Consider the following 13,555-nt stretch of genomic DNA (forward strand, 5'->3'; position numbering starts at 1 on the left):
CACAAAATAATACGCAGATTAAAAGAGAAAATCGTCATAAATAAATCATCACGTTGTTCTAACAATATTTTTAGATGTCATAATGATCTGAGGGACAATCATCCACCCATCCATTTTCTCATCCGCAAAGTTTGCGGGCGTGCTAGAACCAATCCCAGCTGACTTAAGGCAGAAGGCACACTACACCTTCAACTGGTCGGCAGTCAGTCTAGAGTCACATGTAGAGACAAACAATCAATTACACCCACGCGGTCAGCAGGAGTAGGAAACGATCCCACGCTGACGGCGCGCAAGTCAAGCGAGCTCAACACCACACCATTCAGCCTTGGTCACATTCAACAAGGCGAAAGCCCTGACGTACGGTGGCAACGGGCTCACCACTTCAATGAGGGATCTGTGTATTTTAGGTCTGTGGCTGCAAGTCCACAAGCCGGAGGTTGCGTATTTGCAGAGCGCCTCGGACAATAAAGTTTGCTCCCCTGTCACATCCATTGCAGTTAATATTTAATAAGCGCAATGGCGCAACGGATGTGGAAATCAGTTCTGGTTCAGACATCCGAAGCATAGATAAAGTAGACTTTGCACTCAATCTCGAGAGGCAGAATGGCCGCTACACGAGCAGCTAAACAAGCGCTTAGGAAAGAAATAAAGCGTCGGGTCGCACTCTTAAGTCAACAGGAGAAACAGCGACAGTCTTTAATTGTTTGCCAAAAGGTAAGGAAATGGGACCCTGGCACTCATGTAAAGACGCTATTTTTCAATGGCGCCGCAAGTAAAGTACATTTCGGGCGAAAACGGGACATATGTTCATAATTGTAATGCAGTGGCATGGCGTTGCTCAAACAAAACTCCTACTTTCGCTCCACTGGTTTTAGCAAAGTTCATCCACATACAATTGTCTCAGATCACTGGGCGTCAAGTTGCATCGATTGATTAAGTTTTAATGTAAGTTTAGCAACTTGCTTTGCCCACTTTTATACAGTTTCAAAATATACATCATAAAAGTAATTGGCTCGGGAATTTGTACTACCCACATCAACACAATGGCACATTTACTTACATACATTCTTAAAAGAAAAACAGCAAATTAAACCCCTATAGATGGTAGTGATACAAAGGGTCGGGTGTAGAGAAAAAAGATACAGTATCGTGCAAAGGGTTACATGATTTTGTTGTGATAAGAATATGGTTAAATCATGGGCCATGAAAATAATTTCTGAATGTCTTTTGGCATTAACAGCACAGTACTGTTTGATAATCCCCTTACATTGAGGCGGGTTCCATAACAGAGCACCCCGCAATAAGTGAAATCAGCGATACAGAAACACACTATTTAAATATTCTACTGGTGGGTTTCTATGACCTATACAAAACATTTTTTATGTATTTAAAGACACTTTTATTGTCAAGGATCCATATCTGAACTGTTTATCCTCAGGGGGGCGCATGTTGACAGTGTCCAAGAGCAATGGTTAGCACATAAATATTGTACAGCCTGCTGCTCCTTCTCTGCGTTTCAAGGAACAGATCCTCTTTTATTCCAAACTAACAAAATTAACTGACCTCACATAATACACCATAAAGTTGTTGAAAGTGGAATTACAGTTCATATCAAATTAAAAAAAAAAAAAAATAAATCTAATTATATTAACTCTAAACACACAGTCTGTGAATAGCAGGACCACGAACCTGGAATCTGTTTTCGAGGGAAGTTTACTGTATCGTTTTCCCATGATGTCACACACCACAATTGGAGGTTGACTCATTATTTTTCTTCTTCTTCGATTCAACTGAGCGTTTGAATCGAGAATCTTTTTGATCTAAACTGCCAACATGGTGGACCAAAAATACTGATCATGTATAACTGTCTACTTTAGCGGATACGATGAAAACGAGTGATGGGGAAATTAAGCTTTGTGAAGCACTGAAGCTTTCCAGCCAGTTGGTTTGCCCATGGTTCAAAGCTTCATGTTGCTTCATTTGCTCTATGGAGCTATCATGTGGTCAAGAAGATCAAACAGTTACAAGATGTCTATAGGTAGCAATTTTCAAGTTTTGGTAGTAGGTGTGTCATGTAAATATGGCACAAGTGAGGAATATGACACTCTAAATACAATGTGGATGAATATACAGTAAATGAGTGTGAGTTTTAACCTGTCAAAATCTATTAAGGCGCTCAAACCCAGGACACTGTGACTGGAAGAGCAACACTCTATTCATGGCGCCAGCTGAAAATAAGTATATGCAGGCTTGCAACAAGCAAACATAAATACAATGACTACATACCGGCCGCATCGAAAATAAAAAAAAAGGGCGCAGGGTTTCGAGTGTGATGAAATAACATTACATTGAATAAACCAATGACGTCAGTTACGTGATTCTCTTGGAAACGACACGCTCTAAATCGGGGCTTTATTTGGCACGCCCACTCTTGCTCGAGACACGTTCCAACACCTCGGGACATCTCATTAAATCGCTAATGAAAACCCCATGCAGAAACACCAGAGTGAACACCAATTCGAACTGATAAACTTTTTAAAGTTTTGATACGGATATGGCAAGCTTTCATCGGACTCTGCTGTTGAATCGAATTATCTTGCCTTGTTTATTTCTTTCAGCTCATCAGACACCCAAAATATGTGGCTTGTAAACGTATTGCAGTATTTCTCAGCATGGATGATGAAGTACACACCGAGGAAATCATCAAAGATGTGTTTAAAGTGGGTAAAAGCTGCTTCATCCCCAGATATGACCATAGCAGCAACCACATGGACATGCTGAAGCTCAACAGTATGCAGGACATGGCCTCATTGCCCAAAACGTCTTGGAATATCCTACAGCCCGCCGAGGATGACAAGAGCAGAGAAGATGCATTTTCTGGAGGTAGAGACTGCAAGTGTTTGTTTTTTTTACCCCCGAGTCTGAAAATGGCAAAAATAATTCACAAATTAGTCTGTCCAGCGCTATTGTTTGTCTTTTAGCCCTATAATAACTTAACCATAAGTGCATGTTTGAACCTGTATGACTTCATTCGCAACAAACGCTAACACTCATTTTTTTACCAATATTTTCTAGGGGGTCTGGATCTCATTTTGATGCCAGGTCTCGGGTTTGACCTGTCTGGAAAGCGTCTGGGCAGGGGCAAGGGTTTCTATGACACTTTTCTGGAGCGCTGCCTCCGGCACCCCAGAGGGAAGCCCTACACCATCGCTTTGGCCTATAAAGAGCAACTGTGTCAGGATATCCCTGTTGACGGCAATGATGTGCTCATTGATGAAGTCCTTTATGAAGATAAAAATTAAGCATTTTGGTTATTTATGCTGCATAAATAAATGTTTAATTTGCACTGTTTCATGCAGTTGTGTGGATCTTTGCATTAAAACAGCAGGATGACAGAGGTGGGTATGGCTGTGACTTAGCAGGTCATGTGTACTGATGATCCAATCTGCAGTGTCCTTGAGCTTATGCTTACCCAGAAGTCATTCGCTCGTTCAAAACGCTAACTGGTACAACAGAAGTGTAACTCATGCAGGGATGTGCAGGCTGGTGAGGAAGAGTAAAAAGTAAACAATAATTAAATGCAATTATTTTCGATCACGTTCTCTGGTCTGATTTGGTTTTATTTTAAGTCTAATATTCATTGTGAAAATTTCCTGTTCAAGTACATAAATTACTTACATCAAGGCGCCAAATGCGAGACCGTGCAGCCTGTTTTATTTGAGATTGAGCAATCCCCGACTGAAATCAGAGCTAGCACAGAGCAACGGCGCCATCTATTGCTAGAATTCTGCTACTCGAGATGGCACAACACAGGAGGCTTTCTTGGTTTGTCAAGTTGCTGTTCTTTTCAGGTCACCGCATACCTGTCAACCTTTCGGAGCGCCAACCTGTATAAACTACCCCAAAAATCCTTATAAAGAGCAAAAAATCCTTATAACATACCAAAGCATTTTATATGTCAAAATAACGGCAGAAAAAAACCCACGAAATTTTCAATGATATTTTTGTACATCTCCATAATACAATGTCTAATCATCATTCTACTTAGTGGCATTACTGTGTTCAGAGTTGTATTCCGGAAATGAAAGCATTCGAGTAGACGAGCACCATTCTGGGCAAAAGCAAACGGAACTACCTGTTAGGGGGGGAAAAAAAAACAAAAAACGGAAATTTTCAGAATCCATATGATTTGTGCGGATCGGCCATATACGTAAGATTCACCACAAAATCCGTATGAACTATGGCTAAACCGTATGAGTTGACAGGTATGTCACCTTGCATCCGGAAAGTATTCACATCGTTTCTTTTTCTCCACATTTTATCTTCTTGCCTCATTCCAAAATACAATAAATCGCAATTTCCCACTGAAAATTCTACACACAATACACCCCATAAATTGGATGAAGTGGGATCTATCGTCAGCACTGAGGGATAACCGTTATTTGACCCACACTGGGGAAATTTGCAGTTTACAGCAGCAAAATGGGGGGGGGGGGGGGGTAAAGTGTTTCATTGCACAAAATAAATGTTTCAGAAAAGAACTGTACACAGTTCAATGTAAGTGCAATATAAATAAAATATAAAAGATGAACGCAGTGATGCACAGAGACATCCTGGATGAAAACCTTTTCAGAGTGCTCAGGGCCTCAGACTAGGGTGAAGGTTTACCTTCCAAAAGGACAACGACCTTAAGAACGCAGCCAAGATGACAAAGGAGTGGCTTCGGGACTGCTTCTCTTCTTTGAGCTTTCTAGTGTCCCTTGAGGGGCTCTGTACCTTGAAGGCAAAAGGATGATAAAACACATTCTGGCTTCAGCACGCTGCAATTCAACCGGTGTTCAAAGTTGGGGGATGGTTATAAAAGCAGATTGTCAGTATTGCATTCACAGTACTAAGTAATAAAAAGACTGTGTAGTCAGTCTTAAGATGTAACACTGAGAAATTGTTAAAATAGGATGTCACCTGCATTTTACCCTGATTGGTGTCTATTTGAAATTGAAACCACGGCCTTAGGTAATGATTGGAGTTGACTGGTTCTCCTTGGAAAATTTTACTCAGCATCGATTTCCTCTTCGCTTCCAAGAGAGAATCAAACTTGCCCAAGGTAGGCAAAACTCTCACATGGTGGTATTTGATAAAAAAAAAAATGTTTTTCTTTATCACTTGGTCCCCACTTGAGTTTTATGATTCGTATTATTTAAAATGGATAACATTAATTCAGAGTCCACATCATGTTACATCTTTACAGTACTTAAATGTGTGCCGGTCACATGGGCCTCTTGGTTAATCATAAATCTGTGATGACGCGTGCTCACGGGCAATTGGGTTCATTAACATTCAAGTTAATTTCACATGTTTTGGTGCAATCTGCCAGAGAGACGAGCTGCACAATTTTTTTTTCAAATGTATTTAAAAGAGTTTTCATTTCACTCTGTTTGAATTAAATCTCGTGTGTGCGTAAATATATAGTCCATTCAGTCTATCGAGCGTAATTTGTCAGCTGCTTGACAAAAATATGGCTATTCCCCAAAATGTATCATAAAAATGAGATGATACGAAAAGCCAAGTGTCCTTCCTCCAATCTGGAAGACAAGGACAACTAGTCATGTGCGTATTGAGTTGCACACACCTCTCGGGTTTTCTCATTTCTGGTCGGTGAAGGGAAACAGGCCAAGAAAATTTGGCCCGATAATACTGTCCGTTTCATATACTGTAGTGGATGTACTGTATTAGGTGTATTCTAATCCAACACTGTATCATTACACTGTCAATAATATATTTTGGAGTCGTGACTGGGAATGGTTCATGAGTTTGTGGTTGGTGCACAAAATTATTGTTTTTACAGTGTAAAGATGTCATTTTAATGACCGTTTATAATCAATAATTACAACCATATAATTTCCAAATATATCGCAGTCCCGAAGGTATCACCGAAGGTATCAAACACATGTGAGCAATTTATTGAAACACGACAATATGCTTTTTCTAAATACTTACAACATAATACAGAGAAAACTGAGGTTACCAAGTTGGCTTGGCCGACGGCAAGCCTTTCAATTTTTCATGTTGCCACCAAATTACTGGTAATAGCCCACCACTGATGTTGAAAAAAGTTGACACTACGGGTGTTGAATTAACACCAGCATATATACAGGCTTGATTTGTATCTTAAACACTTTCGGGAAAGTAACATGATATTGTATCAGTTTGTGTCATAATATCAGACCAGCTAACATAACGTGAAGTTAGCTGCGGGGGAGGGGGGCATGGTTTCAGTGTGATCGATTACTTTAGTGGCAGATGACCGGGTGCATACGTGAGTGCGTGTGTTCGTCATTCTTTACCATACCATCCACAGTCAGTGTTTCATGAAATGAAATTCACACCTCTCCAAAAAAATGCCCATCACACTCATAATCAAGCAGGAACAAATCAAAGTAGAAAGCAACATTTGTCTGATCTTAATTTACTTGAGAATGCCATTTTCTTTTTAGTGGCTTTGCTTTTGTGTCCTACCTCATAATCGACTTCTATCTCATGCTTTGATTCGCGAACTAACGGCTAATCCCAGTGATCATTTCTCACAGACGGCCAGCCGACACCATTTTGCATACTGAGATCAATGGCTCATTCATTCAAATCACATCTCAAAAGCACATTGACGTAAACAAGTCTCTTAATTCTTCACAATTCTAAATGTTGCTTTTTTTGCACTAAGCATTCTTTATTATAAGTATGAGCATCTATTTATTAAGAGCATAAGTATATCTTTATTAAGCGCACAAGCATTCTTCATAGTAAGCAGAATCAATTCACACACAAATGTATGATAACTAAACCTAAAATACATAATTATTCCTTCACTTAGTTTATATTATGGTGTGTGCGCAAGATTGGTATGTGTGTGGATTTTTTTAAATAAAACTATGACTGCCGATGTTATGATATGATGGTATGATAAAATGTGAAGTCGCATTATTGGCTTAATATGGTGTGAAAATAATGACTTTGATTAACGTTGACTATAAGTACTTCAGAGTTTGCATTTAGATCAATTGTGCATTCATTCTTTAAATATGGAGTTAATAAATAAAAAAAACTCGGGATAGGGTATCAAAGGGTGGCCTCCATGTGAAAACGGTGCAGATAACAGATATTAAAATTTCCCCCTTGGTATATGGGTGGTCAGGGGGATGGCCCAAGAATGATAAGTGTAATGTCGCCCCTGAATTCTATGTAAAATGCTTTGGATAAACACAAGTTGAATGTGTGGTTCTTTGTAAGACTGTAGAGTCCATGAGCTGTTTTCTGGTTATTCATGCCAGTTCAGTTGGGCAACAAAGGCCAAGTCAGGGTGGCATTACATAAGGTCCCCATGTGTCACACGTGTGTCTAGCTAAATCGAGGGGTGGGCGCCCAAAGAAGACCGAAAACCTGTTTATTGGTCTCATTTCTTTCTTGTCTGACTTGGCTCGAAAGCATACGCCCATAAAGAAATATAGAAGCTTGGTGACAATCTGTAGGTTATTAAAATAGAATCTTTGAGGCATATCGATGGCAAAAGAAATCATCTTCGGCTAAGTCTAAGAACAGAAATACACAAGACAGACAGTCCACTGTCATGAAACGGGCACAAGAGAGCATCTCCTTCCATCATTTAATATTATAATATTAAATGGTAACAATAAAACTAGAGAACTACTCCCTGATTCTTTTTTTTTGTTGGGGTGAAACCACTGCACTACCGTTGCAGGTCAATGTGTGACCTGATTCAATCTTTTTGTCGTGCTATTTGCGCAACTTGAACTGACCCCCAGAATGTTTATATCCATGAGTCGCCCCTCCCACAGTGACATGGGTAAATATTCAATAGTAATCTGAACTGAGCTGGAGGAGGTGGAAACATCTGGAAAAGCTTAATCAACCAGCAGCCAACTCAATGAGCTCAGCTGGTTCAGTTAAAAAAAGCTTCTGGTTCAGTCTATGGCAGGGGTGGAGAAATATTTCAAAGAATCTGGAGGGTTAAAGAATTGCTACAAAAGCTTTGTATTTGATGGACACCGTGAATTGATTCAAGCCTATCACCTGCCATGTGAATGATGGGAAATTATCTGGTGTTAATGAACCCCCTTTTTTCATGATTTCAGTACAGTATAAAAAATGTCACAAATGTCTCCCATGAGTTATTTTGCAGTTTCTGAGTGAAATGTGACACTTCCTACTGCCCACCTATGAGAAAAGACTGGAACAAAATAATTAACAATATGACACAGGTTTTTAGTATACCTTATCCATCTATCCATTTTCCAATCCGCTTTATCCTCACAAGGGTCGCTGGGCATTTCTGGAGCCTATCCCAGGCGTCTTCAGGCAGTCGTGGGAGACACCCTGAACCAGTTGCCAGCCAATCACAGAGCACACAGAGACGAACAACCATCTGCGTGAGTGTGAATGGTTGTTTGTCTATGTGTGTCTCCGCATGGTGATCCGCGCGAACAACTCACACTCACACCTTGGGACAATTTAGAGTGTTCAATCAGCCTTGCCATGCATGTTTTTGGAATGCGGGAGGAAACCGGAGTAAACCCACGCAGGCTCGGGGAGAAAATGCAAACTCCAAACAGGGAGGCCGCCAGAGCTGGAATTGAACCTGTTACCTCTGCACTGTGAGGTCGACGTGTTAACCACTGGACCACCGGGCCGCCAAGAAGTCAAGTATGGCCTTTGCACATGCCATGAACAGGATTCGAACCAGGATTGCTGCAACCACAACGCAGGGTAATAACCACTACACGATCACGGTCTCAATTAAAATCCAATTCTGTCATTTCAATTTCAAATTAGCTGTGACAGGCATCCAGGTACTTTAGGAATAGTAATTGGGCAAAGTTGGGAACAATCTGTTCAACAATCAGCAATTTCATTTTTGAGCATGTGACAAAATTGAATCTCCAAAACAGCTTTTAACCTTTATAGCACATTGCCTTAAGGCTTAAGCTCTGTGGTATAATGCTGCATTCGAGGAAGGTGGGAATTCTGAGTTTTCCGACCTCTGAGTTGGAAAAGTGGACTGGAATACCCCTTTCAAGTCCATGTTGTGACTCAGAAAAAAGGCCCCCGGAAATGCTTTGAAGATCGGAATCATCAGTCTTATTGGCCGAGTATGAAAAACACACAAGAAATTTGTCTCAGGTAGTATGAGCTACACTGGTTTTGCACAAAGACTTTCCAAAATGTAAGGGTACCGTTGTGCCAGAGGCGATTGCTCTAAGACTGCAAGGGAAGCTCAGCTTCCCCTAAAATGTCCAAAAGTAAGTGACCAAATATATGTGTGTATGTACAATTGTGTGGACATGTCATTGACTAAATATGCACTACAACGCGCTCAACCTTTGTTCCAAATCAGCTTCTTATTACTGGTTACGATGCGACTCTCTTCTCATTCATTCTCGCAGCTTTATCCATCCATTTTCTGAACCGCTTCATCCTCACAAGGGTCGCGGGGCGTGCTGGAGCCTATCCCAGCCGTCTTCAGGCAGTAGACGGGGGACACCCTGAACCAGTTGCCAGCCAATCGCAGGGCACACAGAGACGAACAACCATCCGCGCTCACACTCACAGAGGCAATTTTGAGTGTCCAATCAGCCTGCCATGCACATTTTTGGAATGTGGGAGGAAACCGGAGGACCCGGAGAAAACCCACGCAGGCCCGGGGAGAACATGCAAACTCCACACAGGGAGGCCCGAACCCACGACCTACGCACTGTGAGGTCGACGCGCTAACAACCGGGCGGCCTCCCGCAGCTTCACTGTGCTTTCAACTGTGGACGCTGATCGTCTACAGCGCGGACGCTGGGCGTCTAGAGAGTTCAGAGTCGGTTGTCCCAATGCATTGAAACGAGACGAGTCATTGGATAACTGCTGGTTTTGTCCCCCCCATCAGACGCTCAGCGTCTCTGGGAGTCTATTGACATTGGGCTTTTATGGGCTGGCTCGGACGCTGAGCTTTTCTGCATGATGATTGGATGATCTGTCTGAGGCTGAATCTCTTTTTGATTGACAGCGAAATGAGCCAATCACCGATCTTTTGGTGTCGGCATCCGTGGGAACATCTTTCAATTCTCATTCGTTCTAAGTTGAACTGGAGACGTCTTCTATTCATCTTAGCCACACTCTCTTTGTTGAAAACGACTAGCGACGAATTAATCTTTTATTTCTGGTGGGTTTTATTGCAGTTGCTGTAGTTGTAGGACACTAGTTCAGTCCCTGGAAAAGACGCCTTGTTGGTTTGACAGGGTCACAGATAATTTTTTTTGAAAAGGAACGGAGAGTAGAATCCACGTATAATAAATAAACGGACACATTTTATGATGTGAGCTTCCCCTCCTTGACAGACCAGCATCAGCTACTGCCTTGTGCAGTAGTATCACCCAATAACAGCTGTGCGACAATATGCAGAGTCATCAAGCAGAGATAAAGCGATCAGTGGTACTTACAATAGTATGACGGTTGTGCAGTTGGCACAGATGATCATTGCACTATTTTTAAGTGACCAGGAGCAGTAATTGTAGTCCAACTTTATGTGTGCAATTTTGCAGAAAGTCCTAGAGTGCTTTGTGTCTAGTGCTCTGGAATAGTGATCAACGGCAGTTCTTCAAGTATGTAGAGAGCTGAAGCTACAATAATCAGTGAGGTAATACTGTCCCACAGGGGTGTGCAAAATTTGAGCCGTAATCATCGCTACTGCATCAAGTAAGTATTTAGGTCATTTTTTTGATTAAGATAGATTATTCTGGAGAAATAATTGGTTTTAGCTAAAACAAGAGCTTCTTTGTATTTCAGCAAGCTATCGCGCCATGCCTGACAGAAGACCACGAGGTTAGTCACACGCCATTTGCGCTCAGCATGCTTACATGACGGATTTCATCTGTACACCACAGAGTAAGCCTCTAAGGTAAAAATTGAAGTCTTACTGGTGTGATGGAGTTGAGCACATTTAACAGTGTTGAACTCATACCATGGGGGACAACCAGTGAGCAGGGCTCGGATTCAGCGCTTTCCTGAGGCATAACTGGTGGTGGTCGTCAAATTTGCATTCTGAAGGACCGGTCGAAGCAGTAACTTCGAGTTGCCGGGAATCGCATGTGTACGTAAGCAGCTGTAGCCTCACAAGTTTGCTACACGTTGGAGATAAGTCCTTTCAAATCAGCAACTTTCTCAGTGAGGCAAAATCAGTCACCTCAGGATGAAAAGGGGAGTGGAGACATCTCGGTAAACTGCTAGCTATTTACAGATGATGGTTAGCCACCAGAATAGCAAGTGAGCGATCTGTGCCCCAGCGTGACGAAAACAATGTAAAAAGGGTAGGCAGGAAAGGATTTAGAAGGGTCAAAGACATGGTAGTGCTCTGCAAGAAAAACAAGGGGAAAAAAAGTCCAAGAAGATGAAGTGTGAGGGAGACAGAAACTCAGAGAGCGGTCTGTGTGAACCAACACACCAGAGCCGGACCAGACTGGGGATTATGACTCCCCACAAACTGTCTTTGTCACCAGAGAGAAGAGTACAAAGGAGAGAAGAGAAAGAATACATCACAAAATATGTACAGTACATATGTAGAATTCACTCCGCTGAAAGAAGTTTGTAGCATCTGGCTAACAGCAGCAAGCTCACGGCTTAGCAGCAGCAGCTAACCGGGGCCGAAAAAAGCAGTGTGCAGGTAATTGCAAATTAAATTGCCCCCAAAATGCGGCATATAGTCCAAATTATACTATAAAAAGCAAAATATTTTGAGTGGTTCACACGCATGCACACACGCACACACACTGTTATTTAGCTGTTCAAAAATCTCAAAGCAATACTGTACATCATAATGAACATGACAAAAATGTCTGCATTAAATAAAAAATTTAATACCTTACATACTCTTTCAAACAACACATTAAAAAAACAAGAACATTTGACCTTTTTGGAAGACAGTAATTCTAATGTGCACTTTTTACATCAAATTCTGGTAGCCAACTGCAGACACTAACCAAATAGAAAATACTGCTAGAATCGACTTTCCTTTTCAATCAAAATAGTCTCGTGAGTGACATAAAGACATTTGGCAACACAAACAACAACAACAAAAATGTGCAATTTATGATAAAACATTCAATCCGAAACTCATACCAGTAAACTGAATACTGTAGTATAATTACTATCAGACAAAACAAACATGTCAGAGTTTTCACAAAGATAGCAAGATTCAATGAAAACCTTTGAGAAGGGTGGGTGATACGCCCACAAACATGCGCTTGTTTACCACAGGATATAGCTTGACCTTGACATAAAGTTGCCTACTAAATAGGTTAGGTTTTCGACACCTGAATTGGAATTAATGCTAACCTCTAGGGATACACAGCTGTGGAGTATAGTCCTACTGCTTTTATCTACCTCGGTAGAAAAGAAAGCTCAGAGGACAAATCACATAAAACTGGTAAAACAAGTTTCTGGTCACATGATCAGATACATGATAGAGAATCTAATCTTCTCAATACTCTAGGTCTTTGTCAAGAAAAGTTCTCCATCAATTCTGAATACCAAAATGAGATTGTTGTTTTGGTGCTGCCTCCGGTGGGATTGTCTTGACTCATCTGGAAATTCTGTTACTCAGGTCCTCTGTCCTTGTCATTTAATGTCTTCAATGTTTCAGACATTGGCGGGAAGCCATCACATGTCTTCATAGAGGAGCATCCCATTAAAGATGGTAAGTGGTTCCACAGAGTGGGCCAGTTTTCCCATCACCAAGTCGATGCAGACTGTGTCCTGGGCCTGCAGGGGCAAGATGATATTGAAAACAGCAAGCGAGCCTGGAGAGGTTTTAACTTCCGCCACAGGGTTGTTTTCCAGCCCCTCCGGCTGGTAGCCACCAGAATCCACGCGGGCCATGCCATAGTTGGATTTGGAAAGAACTGCCTCTATCTTCTCATTCTTGTGGCCTGTTAGGATGGCGCTGAAAAAGTAGTGTCCATCAACTGGGGCAGTAAAAATACCTGAGATGAAGAGATGAGCAATTGGTTACTGCACAAATATACATCCGTATTCTCCAATGAAGTGACATTTGAAGATGTGGATTTATTTAACTCATCAGGGACCGACCGGGCCAAATGTTGGCTTGCGAATCATCGACGAGAGTAAACGAATCTCGAAGGACAATGAACGCTCACAGAAAGTTCTGTTTACCTGTTCTGGGGTCATAGAAGTCACCTTCATTAACAAAGATCTTGTCAAAGATAATGGTCCCCGGGATCTCCATGGGAACAGTGAGGGCAGCGGAGAAGGACAATTTTGGTAAATGAGCATAAATACCGGGTAGTCCTGAAAAACGCACATTTTGGCAAATTAGCATATGATTTGCCCCTCGTGAGGACAAGCAGATTAGAGAATGGATGGATGGATGGTAGGAGTGTGCAATGTTTGGCTGTAATGATCATTATCATAATCACTGTCATCTGTCATCATCACAGTGATTTCTGTTGCAGAATAAAATGAAATAATGGATTATGAGATCATT

At 41.5% G+C, this 13,555-nt stretch overlaps 2 protein-coding genes across 2 annotated transcripts in view; one reads left to right on the plus strand and one right to left on the minus strand.

Moving 5' to 3' along the window:
• Positions 1-449: 449 nt before the first annotated feature.
• Positions 450-3,351, plus strand: mthfs (5,10-methenyltetrahydrofolate synthetase (5-formyltetrahydrofolate cyclo-ligase)). Its single transcript, XM_086108177.1, has 3 exons — positions 450-714; positions 2,619-2,883; positions 3,076-3,351. The coding sequence occupies exons 1-3, from the start codon at positions 604-606 to the stop codon at positions 3,300-3,302; spliced, it is 603 nt and encodes a 200-aa protein (XP_085964303.1). The 5' UTR covers positions 450-603; the 3' UTR covers positions 3,303-3,351.
• Positions 3,352-11,889: 8,538 nt separating this feature from the next.
• Positions 11,890-13,555, minus strand: part of emilin1b (elastin microfibril interfacer 1b) — a 35,935-nt gene continuing 34,269 nt past the window's right edge. The window contains exons 13-14 of the mRNA XM_086107278.1: positions 13,225-13,359; positions 11,890-13,034 (exon numbers count right to left, since the gene is read on the minus strand). Of these exons, the coding sequence (XP_085963404.1) occupies positions 12,712-13,034; positions 13,225-13,359 (458 nt within the window). The 3' untranslated portion in view covers positions 11,890-12,711. The remainder of the gene's footprint in view (positions 13,035-13,224; positions 13,360-13,555) is intronic.

This window comes from Hippocampus guttulatus, chromosome 3 (genome assembly GCF_054856545.1).
Source record: "Hippocampus guttulatus isolate MCC_2025c chromosome 3, RoL_Hgut_1.0, whole genome shotgun sequence".
NCBI classification, from domain to species: Eukaryota; Metazoa; Chordata; class Actinopteri; order Syngnathiformes; family Syngnathidae; genus Hippocampus; species Hippocampus guttulatus.

What these genes read in the sequence shown, in the direction of transcription:
- mthfs (XM_086108177.1), top strand. Translation starts at nt 604, where the DNA reads ATGGCCGCTACACGAGCAGCTAAACAAGCGCTTAGGAAAGAAATAAAG. An exon ending in CTTTAATTGTTTGCCAAAAG is followed by an intron (nt 715 to 2,618) that starts GTAAGGAAATGG and finishes TATTTCTTTCAG; the next exon opens with CTCATCAGACACCCAAAATA. An exon ending in AGAAGATGCATTTTCTGGAG is followed by an intron (nt 2,884 to 3,075) that starts GTAGAGACTGCA and finishes AATATTTTCTAG; the next exon opens with GGGGTCTGGATCTCATTTTG.